We start from the raw sequence: 23,378 nt of genomic DNA, 5'->3' as shown, positions 1-23,378 counted from the left end.
CCCCCCCCCTTCCTCTTCTTCGTCCATCTGCGTCTCTTCAGTCGCGCCTCTGTCCGCAGCAAACCGCACTCGGACATCTCCCACAAAAAACGTCCCCACAATTATACCCGAAACGTCGAGTAATGCTGTCCTCTAATGTCCAAAGGGTTTTCACGAGCGTGTAAGAATCGACGCTGGAGTGGTGAAGAAGATGATCTCTGAGCTCAGGGAGGCTGTGCTGCTGCTACGTGGGGGAGTGGGTCCTTACATCCTGTGGCGTTTCCTGTGTTTGTAAACTAGACGCTCTCGGAAAATCCTCGGCCGACCTAAGCTCCAAGGTAAAACGATCATCCTTTCATCGCCTTCTTTTGTATTTGCTGGCTTTTCACGATTAATCTGATGGCGAGCGTCGTTTCGTTTTGGACGCCTACGTAAGGAGGAGGCTGAACGCGAGACATTTACTCGATATTTTAGCATTGACGGTAGCCGTCGCGAGCTAACGTTAGCTTGTTCGTCGAGAGGGGGAGGCTCTCCACGACGGCCATTATGAGCGTCGTTATCGCCCCATCTAGTCTCGAGCGACTCGGGCTTTGTCTTCAAGATTTACACCGAAAGCGATGTCGTTTATTCTCCTCTTGGCGACAAACGTGTTCGCCGGGCTTCTGTGTGTAATTCAAGGCCAAATGCCGTAAAATAACACGCAGTGTATAACATTGCAGTGGGCGAGGGCGCTCCCGAGGCAAGCGAGCTAATGGCTACTCGAAGTGCGCTTAACTAGCGTCAGGTTTGGTTGACGCGCGAAGGCCAAGCCCTGCAAAATGTCGACAAATGCCAACTTCTCTTCCTCAAATGAAATGTGCCAATAAAGTCCCAGCGTTACACCCATAACATACTCCACATTGTAGCATTTCTAGTGAGCCAAAGCGTTTTATTACTCAGTAACAAGTGTTAACAACGTTAGCCTAGCAAGGCTAATATATGTTACATACTGCAGCTTTCACCAATATAAATATGTTCGTCTATTATTTTGTACTTCGGTTTTTGATCGTGCAATAGTGTAACGAATTACAAGGGTCATACAACATACATGACGCTGAAAAGGGATATAAGCTTTTATTAGTGCATTTTCTATTGAACGCGTTACAATTGTCCTCTTTAGCTGTTAGCTTCTTGCTAAAGATCATTCAGTCAAGTCTGAATGACATTTAAAATGAGTAATCATTCATAGCAGCCTGTATTATTATTTTTTATCTCGCCCGTTTTTAAACTAAAAAAAAATAAAGCACTCATAAAGATCATACTTAGTTACATTTGTTTTTTTTGCATAGTCGTGTTGGTTTGATTGTTATTCTCCATGTAAAGTCATACTACAATCCCTTGTCAACATGTCCCATGCTATGTATGTTGTCAGTTATTGCCATATATTTCTGTTTTGTTTTATCCAATAACAAGATAAATTGGTATCAATACTAGATGTAAGTTTTGATTTTTCAAAATAGCTCTTACACTCATAGAAGTAAGCAGATTCTTGAAGCCAATAAGTGAGTGTACAAAATAAAACCTAGATAAGATTCATCTAAAGTTGCAGTTGCACAAACTTAAATAAACATAACCACTGGAGTGTATGTAGCTAAAAAAAAAGAAGCAAAAAGTGATGATTTAATTCCATGTCTTGTCTATTTCATCCACATCCTCTTCTTCAGTTTGAATGCTAGATGAGTGAGGTGGGTGTGGCTTCCCACCAGCCTGACCATCCTGACTGACGGCTCTGTGGATGACCTTGTCCCCACCCCTGTCCCTGCGCTCACACACACCGTTACCACAGCAATGTCACATCTGCCCAGCAGCTCAGTCCGCGACCATATGAAATGGGTTTGTGTTTCATAACACCAAAGTGGTTGCAAGTCACTTTTAATGAACAGTCTTGTGTCACTCAGGATGTTGTCATTGATAATTGCAGTGCAGTAGAGACATGTCAACATATATTGTCAATCTTAAATGTCATCTTTCATGTCTTAGGCCGGTCTGCTCGGCTGTGAAGCTGTGCTCTCCAGTATGGCCCTGATGCAGGCCAGCACCATGGCAGCGCCACCCAAAAAGATGATGGCTCCACTCGGACACGCACCGCCACAGAGGGACGGACCTGACCGTGGTCCCCAGAGTCACATGATCCTCCCGTCTGGCATGAGCTGTCCACCCCTGGTTAGGATTGACTGCGAAATTTAGGCGGGGAGATTGATTGACTTTTTGAAAGCCACATTGCAATATTTCTAAAGTCTTGGCTTATTCTTAGTATGAGGCAAAACCTAAATATTCTCACTACTGGCTTTGCATAGTGTTTAAAATGTAAACAGAAATCCTTAAATGATTGTCTGTTCTTTGTGCTTTATTTTAGTTGATCCGGAAGGAAGGTGAATTCCAAGCTCCGCGCCTACTTGATGAGAAGGACATGAGGACCAATGAGGACCTGCAGCAGAAAAAAAAGAACAGGAAATCAGTCCCGCCCTGTAAAGTGAGAGAACAAGAGGGAAGGGGAGGGAAGGTCAGTGGCTGTAATTGCAAAACAGGGAACGGTCTTGGAGCGCTCCCCCTCTTGGGGCTCTCCCTAGTCTGCACATTTGTTTGTGTGTGGGGGTGGGGGTGGAGGATCTGGAGAGGAACGCGGGGGGGAGGGGAGCAGGGCAGAGCGCTGCACAATAACAGCAGTTGTGTGCATAACAGGGGGAGCAGCACCATGGCCACTTGGAGGGGATTAGAATTAATTTTCAATCGACCCTCAAAAAAAAAAAATTAAAATATACCTGGATTGTAGTATATTGATCTATATTACTTATTTTGCTTTTCAATAACAAGACGGTCAGGAGAAGGTATGGAAACAAACGTCTTAGTTTATGACTGGTGCACAGAAAGTGTCGCTAAATAGCTATTCATTGTTGTCCTCCTCAGGGTGCAGGTGGAGATGAAAACGGTCCGTCTTCCAAAGTGCAGAAAAACTTTATTTGCGACCACTGTTACGGAGCGTTTCGGAGCGGGTACCACCTGAAGAGACACATCCTCATTCACACAGGTACGCGTCACGCTATCAACCATAGCACCCTGAATACGGGCACATTTAAATGGTCTGGATTATGGCACTGTGCAGCAACTGTAAGGTTTCAAATGGCCTGTTTGGTATGATAGGTTTTGCCTCACAGTTGTAGTGGTTTCTGTGGGAGCTTGAACTAAAACTGGTGCTCTTCGGTTTAGGGGAGAAGCCGTATGCTTGTGCCGTATGTGACATGAGGTTTATTCAGCGTTACCACCTGGAGAGACACAGCCTCATTCACACGGGTATGCGTCCTTTAAACGTACCCATATTGCATATATCCTTCAGGCTGCCTCTGTGTAGTCTGACACTTTGAAATAATGGACGGATGTTCAGGGTTCATTTTGTCTGTGGACAGTAATTTCCAACAAAGCCACCACGCAAAAAAAATAAAAAAATCTGTTCCGGCCCGAATCATTTCAAACACAGCATTTGTCTTCTAAGTTGTTTCCTCAACATCAAGTAAACCTGCTCCAGACAGTTATCACAGTGTGTGGTCCCATCAGTGCCAAGTCCACTATTAAAAATCCTCGCTTTTTGTAGTTTAGCACTTTCCAAGAATAGTTTCAGTTTTTATTTGGACTACAGCAGATCCTACAGAATTCATGTTTTGTTTTCGAATCCCAAATGTGTGGACGCTACATCTGGCCTTCATCTGTGATATCTTTATTCTGTCTTGCTTTTTTGCCTAGACCTGGTTTGTTCTAACAACTATGGCCTTAAAGAAATAAGAAAAGAGATTCCATTGGGTTCATGCTATTGGTCCAAAAAATATGAAGTAATACTTATTGATGACCTCGTTGATATTTTTCAGCACAGTACAGCGGTCCCCAATTTGTACTGCATTTAGGTTTAATTTGAAGACATTTTAAAGAAATTAATCAAAGCAAATGATTAGAAATACAACTCCCCATTATACTCAATGTACTCAAAATTCATTGAAATACGTGTGCGTGCATTTCAATATTGAAATGGACAACTTAAAAATTGGGCCTATTAACAGCTCATTCAACAAATTCTGACGAGTCCCAGATTTTTTTTGTGGGATTAGAATTTGTTTGATTACAGAATTCTGGTCTGAGTACTTGCCACTAATCAGTTTTTGATCGTGGACTTAAAAATTGACTTGTGGACCACAGTGTTTGTCCCCAATAAATAGGTGATGTAAACATCTTAAAATAAAACAATTTTTGAAAAATCACTGCATGGACATCAAAGGACTGCGTCACTTAAGATTTGCATGTTTTAAGTGTTTCACATTGATGAAAAGTCAACTTCTAAAGTAAGTAACTTCCCCCTTTTTGTCTAACAGTAAGAAAGTGCAGTAAATCTTTTATTATGTTGGTGCTTTGACATTTTAATGAGAGGCCCCCCAAAAAATGAAAATACGATGAACAAGAACCTTGTCATAATCACACTAGAACCTGTCATCTTTACGTACCAATCACATGATTCTACATAATATAAACATTCTTGGTATGATATAAATGTAACCACATTATTAGCCTTCATTCTCTTGATGCATTTTGTTTTGTTTGAAGCGTTTTCAAGCTCACACGTTGGAATAATTCTTGTTGGTTCATGCAGTGTGTCGTTAAAATGAGGTGAAATAGAAGGAACTAGTGTATGAAGTGTGGTGTTGGTGAAATAGGCTTGTGAGAGAATTATGTCTCATTTTTTAATCGGTAAATATGTCGGTTTGTATTTTTTTGTGTCCTCCAGCTTGGCGCCTTTTGAATGAAGCAATGGCGATTAGTCCTTTGATGTCCACCCACATCTCGCATATGCATCAAAAATGCAGCAGCTCACATGGCTGAGCTGCAATTAGCTCTGGATTATTTTTTTTTTTAGTTGAGGCTTTCAGCAAAATTTCAATGATGGGAGTTTGGAGCAGGAATTGAATGGCAAGCTTTAGCATTCCGGGGCAGGTCATGCCTGGGGGAAAAAGAAAAAAAAGTCCCTCCCCAGTGTTAAAACGGTCATTCATCATAGTACCAAGTGATGCAAATGTGTCTGCTTCCGCTGGCCCGTGCGATGGCTGTCTTGCGCGTTTCTCTGCTGTCTTGCTGCCGCCGCTGCCTCCTTGTGTGTCTCGTTCACGCATGCTTGGCTCACATCCTGTGGCTGTTTTTGTGTCATAACTCCCCACAACAAATGCTTCCAAATAACAGAAGATCTAATTGGACCTAAACGAGCCGTTACCGACTGTCCCTTTTTTTTTTTTTAATGCCAACGTGAGGTCGCAGGCTAACGTGTTACTTTGTGTATGTAGGGGTGAAGCCGTACGCTTGCTCCATGTGTGACATGAGGTTCTTCCAACGTTACCATCTGGCGAGACACAGCCTCACTCATACTGGTATGCGTCTACTTACACCAGTCTCAAGTGCCTCCACTTATCCGCTCATTAAACAACAGACTGTGACGAGTCAATCGTGTCTCAGTTGACGTTAAGGTTTTTATTCGACTCAAAATGTTAGGAAGAATGAAAGTGTATCCAGACATGTTCCGACAGACCAATACAAACTAGCGTTGCGTGCCCTCGTGAAATGTACAAAACGTCAGCTTTTCCCCCTGCTGAATGCTCTACTTTGTTCTGCGTAGTTAACTTCTTTGTCCCTAAAAAAAAAAAAAATCATCTTTAGCCACATTTAATGTAGCCGACATGATTTGGGCCTATAATTAGACACAGCCAAAACGTGAGTTGCTGGGAGGATGTGTGGATGTATAAGAAGAGCTACACTTGAGGGAAGAGTTGATGGTTGTGATTTGTTGTGTTTCTAGCTTCTGCTGACATACTTTTTGTGTGTAGGGGTGAAGCCATACGCTTGCTCCATTTGTGACATGAGATTTTTCCAACGCTACCACTTGGCAAGACACAGTCTCACTCACACCGGTATGAGGTTGCTCTTCCTTGATCCGTTTAAACTCTCCCACCGGCCTAGTTGTCATGAACTTATTTCGAGAATGATCTCCACTGGTCTCCTCAGGCCAATAGTAGTGCTCGTTGCTATCCGACATAACCCTCAAAGTTGTTGTTCTAGAGATAAGAGTACTTCCATGTTTGTGGTACACTTTATACTTAGCCTGAAGACCAACACGTTGAAGTCTTTCAAAACGTACTGTAAAACAATAGCTCAGTGTCGTATACTTGTGCCACTGCCTTTGGCATGTCTGGATACATAATAACCGGGCGTGTCCTGTTGACATCATTGTGGTGTTTGGTTTTTCTTTTTGCAAAACACTTTTTTTGCTCTGTGTGTACAGGGGTGAAGCCATATGCTTGCTCCATGTGTGACATGAGATTTTTCCAGAGATACCACCTGGCGAGACACACGCTCACACATACGGGTACATGTTTATTCTCAACCTTAGCACACGTTTGAGTGTATAGGCCTCACCTTAGCCGTCAGAGCGCCGGGACACAAAGGCCTTTCCACTGCACGATACCTACACGGCTCTACTCACTGATGACCCATTTCCATTGTCGGTTGAGGTTCCAAGCATGTCGTGACGAGACCATACGGGGCAAACCGCTGCAGTTTTTTTGTTTGTTTTTTTTTTTGGTCACATTTGGGCAAGAAATGATGAAAACCAACACGCAGTTGTGAACGCTATCGTGTTCTGCTCCAGAGTTTCTGTTTGCTTGCTGGTGCCAGACTCCTCTCAAATAAATTGCTTGTTAGCACGACTAGGTTGTTTTAAGCGGGGAAACCAAAAGTATCCAAACAAGTCCGAGGCCAGCCGTGTAGGTGCCACACAGTGGAAAAGCAGCTCAAGACAAATAAGGGCCATTTAATTGTGTACGGTTCTTTCATGACTTATTTTTGGTGTTCCTATTGTATCAGCATGAATGTGTGACTAAGAACCCGATAGCCTTGATAGTCTATAGAGTATGTACTGGCCCCAAACTGACTTTTGTGACATTTGTGTTTGTAGCTGACAGGAGCACTTTAATAAAGTTTGGTACTGTATGCATTCAGGGGTGAAGCCGTACGCTTGCTCCATGTGTGACATGAGGTTCTTCCAACGTTACCATTTGGCAAGACACAGCCTCACTCATACCGGTATGCTGCATTTGTTCCCCTTTTACCTTTAGACGTGTAAATACAACCCACCGACAAGGCAGTCCCGTTTCCTGCAATAAGACCATTATGTAATTGGTGGAACATTTCCACTTGAACTAGGCTTTGTTGGAAAACCGTCCACTGAAAAAAAATGTCCCTTTTTGTGACTGAAAACTGTAATGTTACCTTAGCATGTTATCATTGAGCACTTGATGACACCACCAGTAGCGGGCACATTACACAAATAAGACTCAATGGCAGACATCAATAGTCTGAAATACCGAAAAAGTGAAGTTCCATTTGGCTTCGAACAAATTCAGCTTCGAAAGGTTGGCGACTGTCTGCATTGAGACTGAACATTATTAAAGTAGCTCCTACGTCTGCTTCTTGGTAATGATACCACTTAGCTTGTGATGTCTGCCAGTTCTTTCTGGCGTAATGTCTCATCCACGGTCACTTATTTTAGCATGCTGTTCTAAATCGCATGAGCTTGCATCCTGTTGCATTTCTGTGTTTGTAAATGCATCTAACCTTCTTGTGTTCCGTCCAGGAGTGAAGCCATATGCTTGCACCATGTGTGACATGAGGTTTATACAACGTTACCAACTGGAAAGACACAGTCTCACTCACACAGGTAGGTCGATTTTATTTAATGGTGCCGTGGTCATGTGGCCGCCATGAAATTGTGTTGCCACATGTCGCAATGTAGCCAAACGATTGTGTAATGTCAATTGTGCACTTTGCAACCAGTCGCATAAAGTTTCAAGTCCCCGCCCCCAATCTGCCCATGACAGTGAAAATGATTATTTGTTCATTGAAGAATGTTGCCTTGTAACCAAAGAATTTATTCAGACATCTGGCAATTATTCCGCTATCTTGATAATAAAAAGATATGAGGGATTATACAAATGATTCATTTCGGAACCCACATAGGTCGCTTGTTGCTCATTCAATTTACTGCCATCGTCTATTGTCACTTTTTATTTTGAAATGATTGTTACAAAAGCCTAAATTATGGACTACATCGCATTTTATCATCATATGATCGCAATGTTTTCCCAGTACGGTGTTGCATTTCTGTCCAATTTTACATTGCAGATGTTACATTCTTATATATTGTGCATAGTTTTCCAACTGCCTAAAATTGTCTAACCTGCGATCAGCGTTGAAATATAAATCTGTAGAATTGAGGAAATTTCTTATTGGCTATTGGTGAAATACGGCCATTTTGGACCTCAACTATTCCTTTGGATATTTCGTTTTCTAGGTTTGCAGATTGGTTTGTTTTTCTTTCCGGAAGATTTTTTTTTTTGTTATTGTCCAAGATTTAGAAACTTGAAGACTGACTGTAGCAATCGTAGTCGTGGAGCAGTCATGTCGAATTGGAATGGCAGATGCACTTCCTCACCAGGTGGAATCTCTGCCGCAAACTAACCGCTGATGAGTGCAACCAAACTTTACTAAATTGGTAAAGTTTAGCGGCGATCATTTTTGGCAGTTGAATCATTTCCTTTTCACGCTAAAGCTGGTACTTTGTGTGCGTAGGGGTGAAGCCGTACGCTTGCACCATGTGTGACAAGAGGTTTTTTCAGCGCTACCACCTGGCGAGACACAGCCTCACTCACATGGGTATGCGCCTGCCAATCTTAAGACAGTCACACCATTAGGATGCTGCAACATCTGTTAAATGTCTGTGTTCTGACACGTTGTCGATGGGGCAGATTTAGTGTACGAGCACCAATGACATTATGGGCATGTGTAATGTAAGTGGATCAGAAACTCAAGCTCCGACTATGCCCGTGTCACAATTGTTAGGGTATGACATTGGTTATTAACCACAGACATCAATTTAGTCCGGATGAGTTGATTTTTTTTCAATACATCATCAAGATTCCTTGTTGCTTTGGGGCAGAGACGCAAATTAATGCTGTTGATGCTCTGCATTTAGGTGTGAAACCTTATGCTTGCACCATGTGTGACATGAAGTTTTGTCAGCGTTACCACCTGGCGAGACACAGCCTCACTCATACGGGTATGGGTCCGTACACCGTGCCCAGTACATTCTGTGTGCACCTTTCCATTTGCAACTTCAGGAAATCACTCATGTCTAACTTATCATATCAGATACAATGGGATTGGGGAAACCGTGTGTTTTTATTAGGGTCGTAGGATATCGATTTTTTTTTTGTTGTAGTAACCAAAATACGTAGGTTGTTAATATGTTTGTGTCAAAAACACTCATATAAACAGATTAGCTACTATGTAGTGCACTCCGTATTAGAGAGATACGTAAGTGGCTGGTATTATTAATATGGTCTGGCTACATTATTTTCTTCTGGCTTTTTATTGGAATAATGCATCTGTTGAATTTACATGAACACTTGAAAAAAGTCCAGTCTTCAAACTTTACATAGAATGATTTTCCCCCCTGGAGCTAAATGCAGTGGGCATGATTTTTGGATGCAACAAAAGCCAAACTTAGAGCTTGTGAACAGTGACGACGTCTGAAGAGAGTTTAGTGTAGTTTTGAGACGGTTTTCTTCAGAAGAACAAACGGATTCTCTTGGAGCGTCGTTAATACTTGGGCCTAATTCGCTTCAGTTGTCGAGACCCTGATTGCTCGTCAAGTTTGTGTACTACCCACCCCCATTGATCGATTAATAATAGATTGGACAGACGTTTGTTCGACTTGTTTCTATCGGATTTTTTGTGAACTTTGACATTAGCTTGTCATGGCTAGCGTGTCATTTACCCGAGCTGTGTTTCATTCTTCCAACTAAATCTAAAGGCACTTCAGCTAAATCCCTTATGGTAGAAAAAAACCCGATGTCAACAGATTGAGGTATTGTCATTGCATCAATTGAGAAATGTGTGGTTAATAACCAATAGCGTAGCTGTGTTTTATAAAAGAGCAAAGCAAAGCAAAATATTATAATGTTGCTACTTTGCATTCAGGTGTGAAACCTTATGCTTGCACCATATGCGACAAGAGGTTTTTTCAGCGCTACCACCTGGCAAGACACAGCCTCACTCATATGGGTATGCGCCCACCTTGCCCATGACACTTAAAAGTCACGTTTGACTTAGCATGACATCACACACAGCATATGTGACGACCGGCTAAATTCTGTCGTACCTCCGACGTACAACCGCGGATTATTGCTTCCCACATTTTGTGCCGAGTTTGGTCCTAAAAAGAGGCGTTTTTGCCTATCCCAAAAAAAATTGCCCGAAAAATGTTGGTTTACAACCCATCAATTCTAAATAGAGAAGAAGCACATTGCATCACTGTTGGATTGTGAACTCCCAAAACCAAAGTGTGAATGTAATCCCTGTAATACTCTGCGTTTAGGTGTGAAACCTTTTGCTTGCACCATGTGTGACATGAGGTTTGTTCAGCGCTACCACCTGGCCAGACACAGCCTCACTCATACCGGTATGCGTCTATGCACCCGCCCCTCCATTCTGTTGAATCCGTACTGCCCATCAAGCATTAGCGCGCATAGCCTAATTTAAAAAGACGTCATTCGGTAACGGTGGGGGGGGGGGAAATCCAATTGGGTGTATTAGCGTTACGGCCGTGTTAAAGAAAATGGAGGCCGCTATCTTGGTTAGTTACAGTGGGGACAGTTACAGCAAAGATGCCAACCATCCTTATTTCCCAGGATGTCCAAAGACGCCAGAGTTGGAAATAACCTATCCTCTATTGTCTCTTGTGAATTCAGGGCACCCTCGCACCAGCCCAGACACATTAATTAGACGACATGTCTATGTCGAGAACTCATGCATGCATGAACCGATTGATGCCAGTGCACATGAATTCACAATGAGACTTGATCACCAGTAGTCGATGTCTGCAATGTCGGCGGTTGTGCCGGGAAGTCGGGAGGGTTGGCATCTCTGTTACTGGCCTTAGATAAATGCGCGGAATTAAGTTGAGAACCGCGCCACTGCAAAGCCGCTAAATGCCACTGCAAAGAGGCAGACTGAAATCGGGTTACTGCATGAATTGGCGACTGTGTGGTTAATAACCAATAGTGTCGGGATGTACTGGCAACGAATGAAAATGGAGCCTAAGTCATGTAACACTGCCACTTTGCATTTAGGTGTGAAACCTTATGCTTGCACCATGTGTGACAAGAGGTTTTTTCAGCGTTATCACCTGGCAAGACACAGCCTCACTCATTTGGGTAGGCACCCGCCCACCTAAACAACAACACTGACCCCGTGCGGATGATGATGATGATGATGATGATTAGACACAAGGCCAGCTCAGAGTCGATGTAATTGGACGCGCGCCATTCAGCGTTTAAATCGCAAACCCGACTTCAATGAACACAAACAGTGTGACATCATCAGCTCATCTTGTGTTAGCTGTGGATTTGAAAATTGGTCAAATACAACTTGAACGAAATTGTTGGATTGAGCTCTGAAAAGTGGTTAACAACCCATCAATGACAATTTGACGTATGATGGAGCCGAATGACAAGTCTTGAAAATTAACGTCTTAATGCTCTGCGTTTAGGTGTGAAACCTTTTGCTTGCACCATGTGCGACATGAGGTTTGTTCAGCGCTACCACCTGGCGAGACACAGCCTCACTCATACGGGTATGGGTCCGTACACCTGCCCCTCTCATCTTTCCAGTCACTCGGTGTGCTTTGACGCAAGCTTTCCAAGAGCGTAGCTTCAACCCTGCCAGAAATATTCCCGCTTAATCAGACTTTTCCCTGGGGAACAAAAATGTTTAGAAAAAATGCTTTCGATCACTTCTATCGACGCTAACTTGTCTTGATCGTCACACACGCTAATCTCAGAACATGCGTACGAGTACGACCGTAGAGCTCAGCCAGAAAGCGTCTCGGATGTGGATTTGTGTAATCCTCCATTTTGTTTTCCCATTGGGCCTGTTTTACAAACGGACACAGTGGGATGCCATTAGTGTAGCCCAATACTAGTTGTTGCGTTGTTGTTGAGGGACATTTGCAGCCTGAGTATAGGACAATTCATTGGAATGCGGTACTTAGAAATTCAAAATTCTATTTTCCTGACCAGAAAGCGCACCAGATTACAAGGCAATTAAGTCAAACTTTATTCAACATCAATTTGACATCCATATATTGGGTGTACTGTTGAACTTTCTTGAAAATTTTGAAGAAGAAAAAAAGATTTTTAGCTGAACAAAGACGTTTTTATTACTGCTAATAAATATAGCTGTTATACCAGTGCATTACACTAGACAGGGACTGATGAGGTGTGTTTCTGGGCTCGTACCGATTTAGTAGTAATCAAGGAGGCCGAATGCTGATATTTCCTTTCTATTAAAGGGGAAGAAATAGGTGTAAAAAAACAAAGTGCAAACCACAACTCATCACTTTGTTGAAATTTCTTTAAGCACATTTTTAAACACGTGCCGATGCATATAATCATTCCATCCTTACAATCCACTTTTCTTTAAATATTCCCCTTCACTGATTGGCTGCGCGAATTCTCAGCGGCTTGCAATCTCATAGTGAGGAATTATTTTGAGCATATATGCCCCCAAGCCCCTCCATACATGTCCAAATTAGCATTCATTTACGACACTCGTCTGTGAACATGGAGAACGAGCGTGAGGGTTCTTGCAGAAGCTATCGAACGTCTCATTGTTAATCTAACACCGTGCGCTTGGTGTCTTTTGTGTTGCAGCCGCATCCGCGTAGTTTGCATGTGTGAACATTTCCGCATTTGTGTGTGAGTGTGTATGGCAGAGGTGATGTTGCACGTTACTTGACCTTGTGTGGTGTGTGGCGGGTAGGCCTAATACGCTGCTCTGTGTGTGTAGGGGTGAAGCCGTATGCTTGTTCCATGTGTGACATGAGGTTTATTCAGCGTAACCACCTGGAGAGACACAGCCTCACTCACACGGGTATGCGTTCCGTTGCCGCGCCCCCACCCCACCCACCGCTGCCGCTCGCACCCACCCCCCACCCCCCCTGACGCGCCACACCGCAGCCTCCACTTTGATGGGATGTTGAACCAGCATCACACGCAGCCCAGATGTTGTTGCGTGCATCTGGGCCACGATAACTCCACTCTGCTCTACACATAATGAGTTGATGAGCAGGCCTTTTGATAAGCCAAACTCTCATTAGTCACTGATAAGGCTTTCTATTGCTGCAACGATACAGTTTGACATACTTGAGTGGTGCAAAAAAACAAATATTGACGCATTGACTCTGTTGTGTGTGCTTTTTTGCTAGGGGAGAAGCCGTTTGCGTGCGACATGTGCGATATGAGGTTTATCCAGCGCTACCACCTGGAGAGACACAAGCGCGTGCACAGCGGCGAGAAGCCTTACCAGTGCGAGCGCTGCCAGCAGGTGAGAACAACTCATTGGAAATAGAAGTCCTTGGCAACTGTGTTTCAAGTCACCGCATGTTTGGGGAAATGTGTATTGAGCAACGTCCGCTTGTTGTTTTCCCGCAGAACTTTTCCCGGACAGACCGCCTGCTGCGGCATCGCCGGCTGTGCCAGGGCCGCGGTGTAGCTAAAGTGGAGACCCAACCGTGTTGTGAACCGCGCCAATATGCCCAAGAAGCACCACCCGCCCCTCCCACCTGGAGCCCCATGCACCCACCTCCGGGTCGCTTGGCCGTCTGACATTCCATGTTGGCCGCGTCCATCGGGCCGCCGGACACAGGACCGGCCAACGGGCGTGGCGCTCGCTCTGGACTGAGCGGCTCCGGTGCAGACTGACCATGGGGCTTCAGTCTTGGATTACTAATAACTGCGGGACATTTGTTGGTTTTATTGTAACAGTTTCTTTTCTCCCCACCATATTTTTTTAATGACAAGACTTTTCTGTGATGAAGAGTGTTCCTGTTTTGTACTTACTCTGTTTTTATCGTTCCGATGCAGCCGCGTTTGTTGTTGGTACTCTGTAATGACAGCAGTCTTTTTTTTTTTCTCTTTTTTTTTTAAATCGACATACAGGGACATAGTTGTGAGGAAAAGCATTTCATTGTGTCACTTAAGTCCAAATATGGCTTGCGTCAACCAGATCTTGCCGGCCGCAACAGCTGTGTTTCAGTTAGTGTCACCATGGCAACGGTAGCTTGACCAGGACTCTATTGTGAAGCCATCTGGTTGACCGGCGTTCTTTGCCTCTAAGAGCATTAGGGGTGTACTGTCTGTAAATATTGCTACTAAATTCACAGTTGGACTTAAGTGGATTTTTCTTCCTCCCATTTGGCCAAGAATTACCTACATCTAGCAAGCCAATGGGCGTTATTGTTAACCAGGACTTCCATGGAGTAGGTGATGAGTGGGCAATCCCATTCTGGCCACGTGTTGACTCGCCCCTGTTTTGTTGCTTGTAACTCTCAAGTTAAGAGTTCTCTCTTGTGTCAGAATCCTCTTCTTTTTTTTTTTCTCTCAATATTATTTAGCCTTTTCTCCCCACAATGTTTTATTACTGTGTATCAGATGTATTTACAAAGACAAGGCCGCTTTTATGTCACAGTGGATGTTTTCATCCTCCAAACTGTCATGGTTACAGAATGTTGGTGACCCCAGTTGAAGGGAGAGTCACCTGATGTCTAAAACTGAAGCCCGGTCTGGTGAAACCAACACTCTGCTGTGCACTAACCATTGCCTTTTTATGCAGATACTCTGTGCTTGGTGTGTTTTAACAGGTGTATGTCATATCTTTGGGTGTAGCCTTAACAAAGTGCGGATACATAAGTAATCATTGTAATACTAAACATTATTGTAACAAAGCATTTTGTTGTACCGGCGCAAGCAGAGAGGCGCCACGGCGGGCGCCGCCGATCGATTTCTCAAACTTGACCCTCCGCGAGCTGTTCTCATCCACGGCGTTGCGATGAGAGACGCTTGCGTGTACATAAGACATCGTTGAGGTTGACTGAATGTAAGAGGTGCAGTCCCAGAGTGTCTGTAGTTCCTCCGTGATTGCCCGAAAGAACATTCATGTTTTATGGTCAATGCAAATGAACAGTGTGGATTTCATTTCGCCGACTGACGGAGGGTCGGGTTCGAGGAATGTCTCGACATTCTTCCAGCTGTGCACAGAGCATGCCGCTGGTGCATAAGTGACACTTGTTAAAAGGGCAATACAGTACTTGTCAGTTTAGTTTTGAGTAGGACCGCACAAAAGAACCCTGACGTCTCAATCGCTTGTTTTTGAACATGGAGGTTTTAACTTTTCACTCGACTCAAATGTGGGTCAGAGTTTTATTTCAAGTACATTTATATTCTTAAATTGTAAACACTGGAGTGACGTGGGGAAAAAGGCAAACTGAGTGATGGATATTTTTGTTTCCTTCAAACTGTACTCTGTTTTAGAAAAAGCCTCTTTCTCCTCAGAGAAGATGAACATTTGGATCAGTACAGCTGAAAGCCCATGATGGTGGTTTGTTTGAAGAAAAAGATTGCTTCTGATGCAAAGTCCCTGATATTTGTAGTAAATTATATTGATCATGGTATTAGGAGAGCAACGGCATACTGCTAGCTATCACAGATTAGTTGTTTTCTTTATTAGTCTTGCATGCAAAGTTATGGTCCTCAGTTGAAATAATAGAATCTTGATATTGATTATTTTGTGTAGAAAAATGAGTGCATACAAGTAACCTCCTAAAACTGTTACAATAATTATTGTAAATGGGCTAACTAATAATGTACCCTTGTGATCCAATTAGTTTCAACCGTATGGAAATCGGAGGAGAGGCTTCTTACTATTATGCTGAAATAAAAACATTTGTTAAGGATGTCTGTCTCATTCCTTAAATCGCTCGCATCCGATTAACTAACATTGGAACTATTTCAAATGTGTCTCATGTTTTCTAGAATCTTAGGCTTCCACAATTCTCAATTATAACCATTTAAATTCTACACGATTAAATCCATTCAGAACACCACAACTACTTATCATATGCCAACACTTTCTGGACATTTTAGGAAGGTTTCACACCACATTATCGGTATTTCTGAATTTCCATCATTTTCAAATAAATGGAGACGTTTTACATGTATCTCACAGATGTAGTACATATTCCAGGCCTGAGGGGGCGGTAAAGCGCTCGAGTGTGGCTTGTCCGTAAAAATAAGACGCACAAAAGAAGGAAACAAAACCCAAACAAATGAAACAAACATCTTACAAATACCGCGTTAAAGACAACAACCATGTTAAACGACATTGCAGTGTTGCAACCCGATGGAAAGGAGCAGGTCTCTAAAGAATTAATTATATCGAAGTGGACCCCGGAACTCAACGCAACCCCTTCATGTAGGTTCCTGCAGCTCGAGCTGGAGCTCAACGCGCATCTCCGTGGGCTCAGTTTCGGGGAACCCGTCCACTATGTGTACAACCCACTGGAGTATGCGTGGGAGACGCACCGGTGCTACGTAGAGAAGTACTGCCAGGCGGGACAGAGCTTCTTGTTTTTGGGCATGAATCCGGGACCGTTCGGCATGGCCCAGACGGGGGTGAGTTAGCTTTGAGTGACCTTCCATCCATCCATCCATTTTCAGCACCGCTTTTCCTGTTCAGGGTCGCGGGGGTTACTGGAACCTATCCCAGCTGACAACGGGCAGAAAGTCTTAAAACGATAACTATACAAACATGGGAATATCTACATTTAATCCTGTGCCTCCCTCATCGAGTTGTCAGTTCTTCCCACAAATTATTGTCAGTTTTAGTCTTGCATATTTGTCAGGTATTGAGTTACAAAATTTAACTGTAAGGAAATAAAACACTGATTGTCCATTTTATCCCTCACAGGTTCCTTTTGGTGAAGTGAAGTCAGTCATGAACTGGTTGAAGATCACAGGGGCAGTCGGTCGCCCCGACAACGAGCATCCGAAACGCCGCATCAGCGGTCTGGCCTGCACTCAGAGCGAAGTGAGCGGCGCCCGCTTCTGGGGCTTCTTCCAAAAGTTGTGCGGCGAGCCTGCTGCTTTCTTCCGTCACTGTTTTGTACACAACCTTTGCCCCCTCATTTTCATGAGCAGCAGCGGGAAGAACCTGACCCCCCCTGAGCTCGATATCCGTGAGCGCAAGGAGCTCCTGCGCTTGTGTGACATTGCCCTGTGCCAAGCCGTGGAGGCCCTGGGTGTCTCCATGGTGATCGGTGTGGGCAGGGTGGCAGAGCAGCGGGCACGCCGGGCTCTTGCCGCAGCTGGTATGGACGTGCGAGTGGAGGGCATCATGCATCCTTCTCCCAGGAACCCTTTGGCCAATAAAGGCTGGGAGAGTGTGGCTAAAGCTAAGCTAGCACAACTAGGCATCCTCCCTTTACTTAGCAACGACACAAGGCCAGAATCCTCTCACATTCAAGAGACTTTATAGCAGGCAAATCCATCCACTCTTTTTTTATTATTTATATTGCATGCCCTCATTAGGGTGGGGGGTGAACTGGATTCTCTCATTGCTAATCTTGTGTGAGAGTAAAAATAGAGTACACAAGTGTATGCTCAGGGTTGTTGAAAATTTTGTACAGTATTGTATGCTGTTTTATGTACATTTCCATTGTATTCATATGTAATGATTTCTAATTTATTTGACCAATTCTGTGTCTTTAAATGTCTGTATTTGTTACAAATATAATGGTTAGTGTATTTTGTTTATTTATTTCCATTATGATTGATCAGGTCTTTCACTGTAATGCCACACATTACACTTCCATGTGTTATATGTCATTATTGCAATTTAGAAAACAACATTCAAATGTAGGTGAAAAATCCAGTTAAAAGGTCAAATTGAATTTGTCACTGTTCAATTCATGGTAATAAGTGTGTCATTCTATTGTGCTTTTGTGTTTGAATGTATTTGAAGTCTGCCCTTTAAAATCAAAACAACCGTGTGAAGACGTCTTTATTCCATGACTGACTGCCAATAAGTCAAATCAACAAAGACCAGTTGATGTCACAAAGGACAATCATGATGATGTCACTAAGGACAAACATCACCCCACCATTAACTGCATGGCTGCTGAGGTCCACTACAATAGTGAAAACAAAAAGATTATTGGAGGTATATATGACGTCATTAGGATATGAATCTGTGTCATAAATAACCCAGGCACTTTTCCTGGTAAGCTTCAGCGACTGCCAAGAAATGAAAGAAGAGAGTAAACAAGTCACTGCATCGGATTATGTGTCCAGAAACAGTACCCAGTCGCCTTTACTGAGGGTGAACTACATTTCCCATGATCGTTTGGCGTGACTGTCTTTAGACTGCACCGAGTCAACTCAAGTCAGTGTGATGGTGAGGGTGAACTACATTTTCCATGGTCCTTTGGCGTGACTGTCCTCAGACTGCACCGAGTCCACTCAAGTCAGTGTGATGATGGAAGCACAGCTGTGAAGTGTGAACGTGTGAACGTCTTACAAGCTACGTTTTATTCCCCAGGTAGGACTTTTAAACGAAATTACGATTCTTACCATGATAAATAAATAGTCGAAAGCTTTTATGACTGCTATCCTAAATGTACTTGAAGACCTGTACCAAACTTGTTTTGAGTATTTACATATGGCAACTAAATGTTAAATTTTATATATATTTGTCTGTCTGTCCAAAGTGAAAACAAAACAAAACAGTATGGTAAAAGTATAAGCACGTTGTTTATAAACACGAGATGGGAGGCCATGCTGTATTGCCCAACAGTGTTCCTCTCAAATGTCTGCTCAGCTGTCCTTCTCCTGTTGCCGGATCAGCGTGTGCCTTCCTCCTCGTCAAAGTCATGGAGAAACAATATCCACAGTCCTCGGTGGTGTTTCGAAATGTGGGTCAACGTTACTTCCCCCAAACCAGAGTCGAGTGTCACTACAGCGTGCCTTCAACCCATCAGTGGAGCAGCAGTGACTGGATTGGGATCTTCAAGGTTTGAGTGCATATTTAAATTGCCACGGATTACATTTCTGATGTTCTATTTGGGGTTTCGTTTGTTGTTGTTGTTCCTGGAACAGTTGATTTATTTTATTATGATGATGATTTCTTTTATTAGATTATTTGATTATTTATATATTATTAGTGATTTATTTTTTTCTTTATCATGGGTAAGTCAGAGGCACTTAAAATAATGGCAGGTGTGTGCTGAATTCCATTTAATACGGGTTTAAATAGGATTATTTTTAGCACAGCCCACCAGGTGTGTAGACTTTTGATACCCTCTGTATTGTTTGCCATTTGATGTGTAGGTGTACCTAACCTTGGTGGTCTTGTTCCTCCATACTATAGGTGGGATGGTCGTCACTTAGCGAGTACCACACATACGCTTGGTCGCTTGTCCCCGAAGGCTACGTCGAAGGAAGTGCTGTTGACTCCTGTGCACTTTTTCAAGGTAAACATGCGCTGAAAAGATTTACTCGGTCGTAAAAGTTTGTCAAGAAATGTTGTTGTTTTTGACAGCTTTCTACCTGCCTCGCCCCAGCCCGGTGGAGTACCAATTCGTCTACGTCGACAAGATGGGGAAAGTGTGCGCCCAAAGCCGACCCTTCACCTTCTGCGCCCCCAAACCTCTAGATGAGTTGGAGACCTTGAGTGAAGAGCGAAATGAGGAAGAAGGAGGAGGCTATGATGACGAGGAGGAGCTGCTCCTTGTAGTCCCCAGAGCTCAGCTGCTCCAGGTGGGAAAAAAAAGCTGCCGGGCGTTCACTTTTGTGTGCCATTTGAATTTGCTGAAGATAATTTGCTCTCCACAGAGTGAGCTGGACAAGTGCTTGAAGGAGAAAGCAGAGTTGTGGCAGGCTGTGCAGGAGGCCAAACAGGAAATAGAGGAGGAGAGGAGGAGCAACGTAAAAGCTAAGGTGGAATGGGAGAGCGAAAGGGATGCTTTGAAGGAGGAGCTAGACCAGCTCAATCAAAACCTGACACATAAATGTGACGCCTTGAAGAAAGTGGAAGGAGAAAACAAAGTACGTCCTAACACAGATCATGTTTGATGGTTGATTAATTCTCATGTGCTGCTTTGCAGGATGTGAAGAGCAGTGAGGAGAATCTCTCCTCGGAACTGAGTCAACTTACGGATGAACAAGCGCACATTCAGCAACAAATGAAAGATTTGGAAGATGAAGTCAAGGTGTTGACTGATAGAGAGAAAGAGACAAAAGTGGAAATGGAAAGGCAAGTTTTGAAATCTCATGATAGATGCTTGGACAGCAAAGTTCACTTGGTGCCAGATCTCTTGCTAAATAGGAAAGTAGTAATTGGTGCCTTGACTGAGAGGCTAAGATTATAGTGTGATAGTCATAAATTAATTAAAATAGACCAAACAGGTTTTGAGGCAGTGTATGAAAGCCTCAGCTCCTCTCTTAGCTCCTCAGTACGGAAGTAATATTATTTGTGCTTTGTTAAGGATAAAGAATATATTTCTAGCCTACACGCCTTTGAAATTTCTTATTAGCATTAAGGTAGCTTTGTGTGTGATCACATTTTGACACTTCCCCTGCAGGCAGGAGGAGATACTGATGAAACTATCGGCTCAGATAAAAAATGTCGAAGAAAAGAGAAAGTTGCTGCAGGTCTGTAAAGTCCTCCAACCATAGACATCATGTCAAACTTCTTCTGGTTGTCATCGCAATAAAGTTCATCCTCCCTGTCTTTCTTCCCCGCAGGCAGAGCATGAAACTTCGCAGGCAGAGGTCCGCGGCCTGCAAGCTCGCCTGGAGGCGAGCGAGCGCTCAGCCGAGGGACTTCGCGGCGAGCTGAGGGAGCTGGGCACCCGCCATGGGCACACCCATGCCGAGCTGCACCAAAGCCGACTGCAGGTGGCCCAACTGGGCCTGCAGCTCTCTGAGGAGAAGCTTCTTCTCAGGGAGGAGCGTGCCAACTGGGCCCTGGAGAGAGAAGCTTTCCGGAGTGCGGCACAGGTAAAGATGTGACAATATGCACATATCGGTCTGTATTAGCATTTTATAGTTCGTTTGAGTGGTAGATTGTTTTAAGCAGAAACTTGAAAGCCGCACAGATGACCTCGGAGTGTAGTCTCAGTATTTTTTTATTTTTATTTTTTAAAGCATTTTTGTTTTTACTTCCTTACAAAATGTATTTTTTCTTTCAATTTTAGTTTTCGTTATTTATTTACCTAAGAACTTGGTGTGTGCATACGTAGGCTGACCACCAGAAAATAGAGGACCTGAGGATTAAAGTGCAAAGGGCGGAAGAGCGACTGCTGGAGAAGGAGAAAATGCCGTTTTGGAGAGAGAATGACAGTGATCGTGTGAGTTTTACACATGCATGCACACATATACTTTTTAATAGTCACTGGCTCATTACCACGACTCAAATAAGAACTTGCTGTCAATTTGAGATCTCCCATTTCATTTTTTACTTGTGCGGGCCCAATCAGAAGCAGACTGACAGTGGCAAGAAACAAGTGATGCAGGCCGTGGACCGCCGCCTTGCAAACTCTGTATTCAGGTGACCTTTCCGACACTTTAACCAGGGGTCCCCAACCACCGGGCCGCGGACCGGTACCGGGCCGCCAAGCCGCACAGAATTTTTTTTTTTTTTTTTTTTACCTACGATCAATTAACTCAGGTCAAGACGCTTGTCCTGGTCACGTGACATGTTTCCCCAGAAGAGCAAAGTTAACAAAAATGAGTAAGAATTTATTTTGAAAAATATTTTTTAAAATTGGCGATTATTTCCCAATTAGATCCGTCGGTGCGGTGCATCTGTGTCTCTTGACACAAGTTAATTCAGGTGAAGACACTCGTCCCGGTCACGTGACATGTCACCCTCAGTAGAACCTGCGAAGCTACAAAAATGAGCAGTTGTTTGCAAAGCTTCTTCGGAAAAGTAAAAAAGCCCAATGAGGAGACGGAAGAAGAAGAGGCTACGACTTCTAAGAAAAGGAAAGCTGCATTTAAAAGAAAATTTCAGGAGTCCTACTTAAAATATGGATTTATCGCCGCAGGTGACTTTGACGCGCCAAGCCCACTATGCACAATATGTGGCGACAGGCTCGCTAACGAGGCAATGAAGCCTTCAAAACTGCTTCGGCACATGGAGACCAAGCACCCTGCATTAAAAGACAAACCTTTGGAATTTTTTGAAAGAAAAAAAAAACGTGAACAAGAAGGACATTGTCTCCAATTATGCCTAGATGGGACCGGCGCGCTGAATAGAAACAAGCTGAGTGCTCCCAGTAATTCAACGTAATGGTGAGTTTTATTTTTATGTGGTTTATATTTTTTTTACGCCAGTCGTAGCGTTTTATTTCACTGTATTTATATATTTATTATAAATGTATTTATTTATATAAAGGCCGGTCCGCGAAAATATTTGACACGTAACTGGTCCGTGGCGCAATAAAAGGTTGGGGACCACTGACTTAAAACAGCACACTTGCGTGAACACTGCTTTTCATTCCAAATGTTTCCCTCTGCAGTGAATCGGCGAGCTTCATCATGTGGTGACGTAAAGAACTGTAAGATTGCAGGGCTAAGATTAAAGGAAGGGCAAATTGAGGATGGGTTATTTTTCAAGAACTGACACAACTTTTTTAACAAGTTCTATATCACATAAGTGCCAATGTTGGGTGCGCTTTACTCTCCCTTTAAGTGTGTCCCATTTACTCGTACACAATTTCCCTTTAAGTGTGTCCCATTTACACACGCAATTACTCGTACATATTTTAATACAACTTCCTGTATCCAGTTATAATTCAACAGCAACAGTCGACCTAAACTTGGCCAGTAGGTGGCAGCAGTGTTCTTTAGCCCATGTCGAATGCGTCTAATCAGATATGCACACCAAATATATTGCACTAACTATAACTATACAACTATAAGTGAATCTTATAAAATGAATAGAACAATTATGTATGAATGGCTACATGTGGATTCACAGGTTAACTGTACCTTCAGCCATCTAGCACAAGACCATCTAATTATCACTGTATGCGATATAGGAAAGAACTTCAGATACATTATTTGTTGTCAAATTGTGCTTTTATGACTTATGAAAGGGAAATCATAGTTTTGTTGTGCTGCAACAGTGATTGGGAGTCACTGCCTTCTAGCATTAGTTCTTAATGAATGTATATGTTTAACTTTTTTTTAATTTTGCAAATGCAAAAAAAGAGTGCTTGAGTAGATTTGTTAGCACGTGTTTAAAAACTGTCTGTGACAGAAAGGTTTGCATGGCTCTTGTGTGCAACTTTAGTCGAAGCTAAAACGTCTTGTTGAGCAACTTGACACTTTCATTTACGGCTCACGTTTCATTGTCAGGATTCAAGTATGACATTT

The 23,378-nt window shown here is 43.2% G+C and overlaps 3 protein-coding genes across 34 annotated transcripts; all 3 read left to right on the top strand.

Moving 5' to 3' along the window:
• Positions 1-11: 11 nt before the first annotated feature.
• znf740a (zinc finger protein 740a) lies at positions 12-15,895 on the top strand. Of its 32 annotated transcripts, none has more exons than XM_061290865.1 (20): positions 12-317; positions 1,683-1,851; positions 1,999-2,181; positions 2,375-2,491; positions 2,926-3,046; positions 3,226-3,309; positions 5,337-5,420; positions 5,874-5,957; positions 6,329-6,412; positions 7,045-7,128; positions 7,679-7,762; positions 8,674-8,757; positions 9,077-9,160; positions 10,084-10,167; positions 10,481-10,564; positions 11,235-11,318; positions 11,654-11,737; positions 12,952-13,035; positions 13,370-13,488; positions 13,596-15,895. In XM_061290865.1, the coding sequence occupies exons 2-20, from the start codon at positions 1,807-1,809 to the stop codon at positions 13,767-13,769; spliced, it is 1,851 nt and encodes a 616-aa protein (XP_061146849.1). In that variant the 5' UTR covers positions 12-317; positions 1,683-1,806; the 3' UTR covers positions 13,770-15,895. The 32 variants fall into 32 exon arrangements, with proteins under 32 accessions (XP_061146849.1, XP_061146848.1, XP_061146857.1 ...); XM_061290864.1 differs by having other exon boundaries at positions 2,375-2,521; XM_061290873.1 differs by lacking the exon at positions 3,226-3,309.
• A 326-nt stretch (positions 15,896-16,221) lies between these two features.
• Positions 16,222-17,989, top strand: smug1 (single-strand-selective monofunctional uracil-DNA glycosylase 1). Its single transcript, XM_061290906.1, has 2 exons — positions 16,222-16,613; positions 16,909-17,989. Exons 1-2 carry the CDS (start codon positions 16,311-16,313, stop codon positions 17,473-17,475), a joined length of 870 nt encoding a protein of 289 aa, XP_061146890.1. The 5' UTR covers positions 16,222-16,310; the 3' UTR covers positions 17,476-17,989.
• A 387-nt stretch (positions 17,990-18,376) lies between these two features.
• Positions 18,377-22,598, top strand: LOC133162021 (calcium-binding and coiled-coil domain-containing protein 1-like). The gene is made up of 11 exons (XM_061290902.1): positions 18,377-18,537; positions 18,817-19,009; positions 19,366-19,468; positions 19,537-19,754; positions 19,830-20,042; positions 20,102-20,254; positions 20,583-20,648; positions 20,742-20,996; positions 21,239-21,346; positions 21,476-21,546; positions 22,520-22,598. The coding sequence occupies exons 2-11, from the start codon at positions 18,869-18,871 to the stop codon at positions 22,545-22,547; spliced, it is 1,356 nt and encodes a 451-aa protein (XP_061146886.1). The 5' UTR covers positions 18,377-18,537; positions 18,817-18,868; the 3' UTR covers positions 22,548-22,598.
• The last annotated feature ends 780 nt before the right edge of the window (positions 22,599-23,378 follow it).

Source organism: Syngnathus typhle, linkage group LG11, assembly GCF_033458585.1.
Source record: "Syngnathus typhle isolate RoL2023-S1 ecotype Sweden linkage group LG11, RoL_Styp_1.0, whole genome shotgun sequence".
Classification (NCBI taxonomy): Eukaryota; Metazoa; Chordata; class Actinopteri; order Syngnathiformes; family Syngnathidae; genus Syngnathus; species Syngnathus typhle.
The sequence above is the reverse complement of the archived record's forward strand: the minus strand, read 5'-3'. Positions and strand labels throughout refer to the sequence as shown.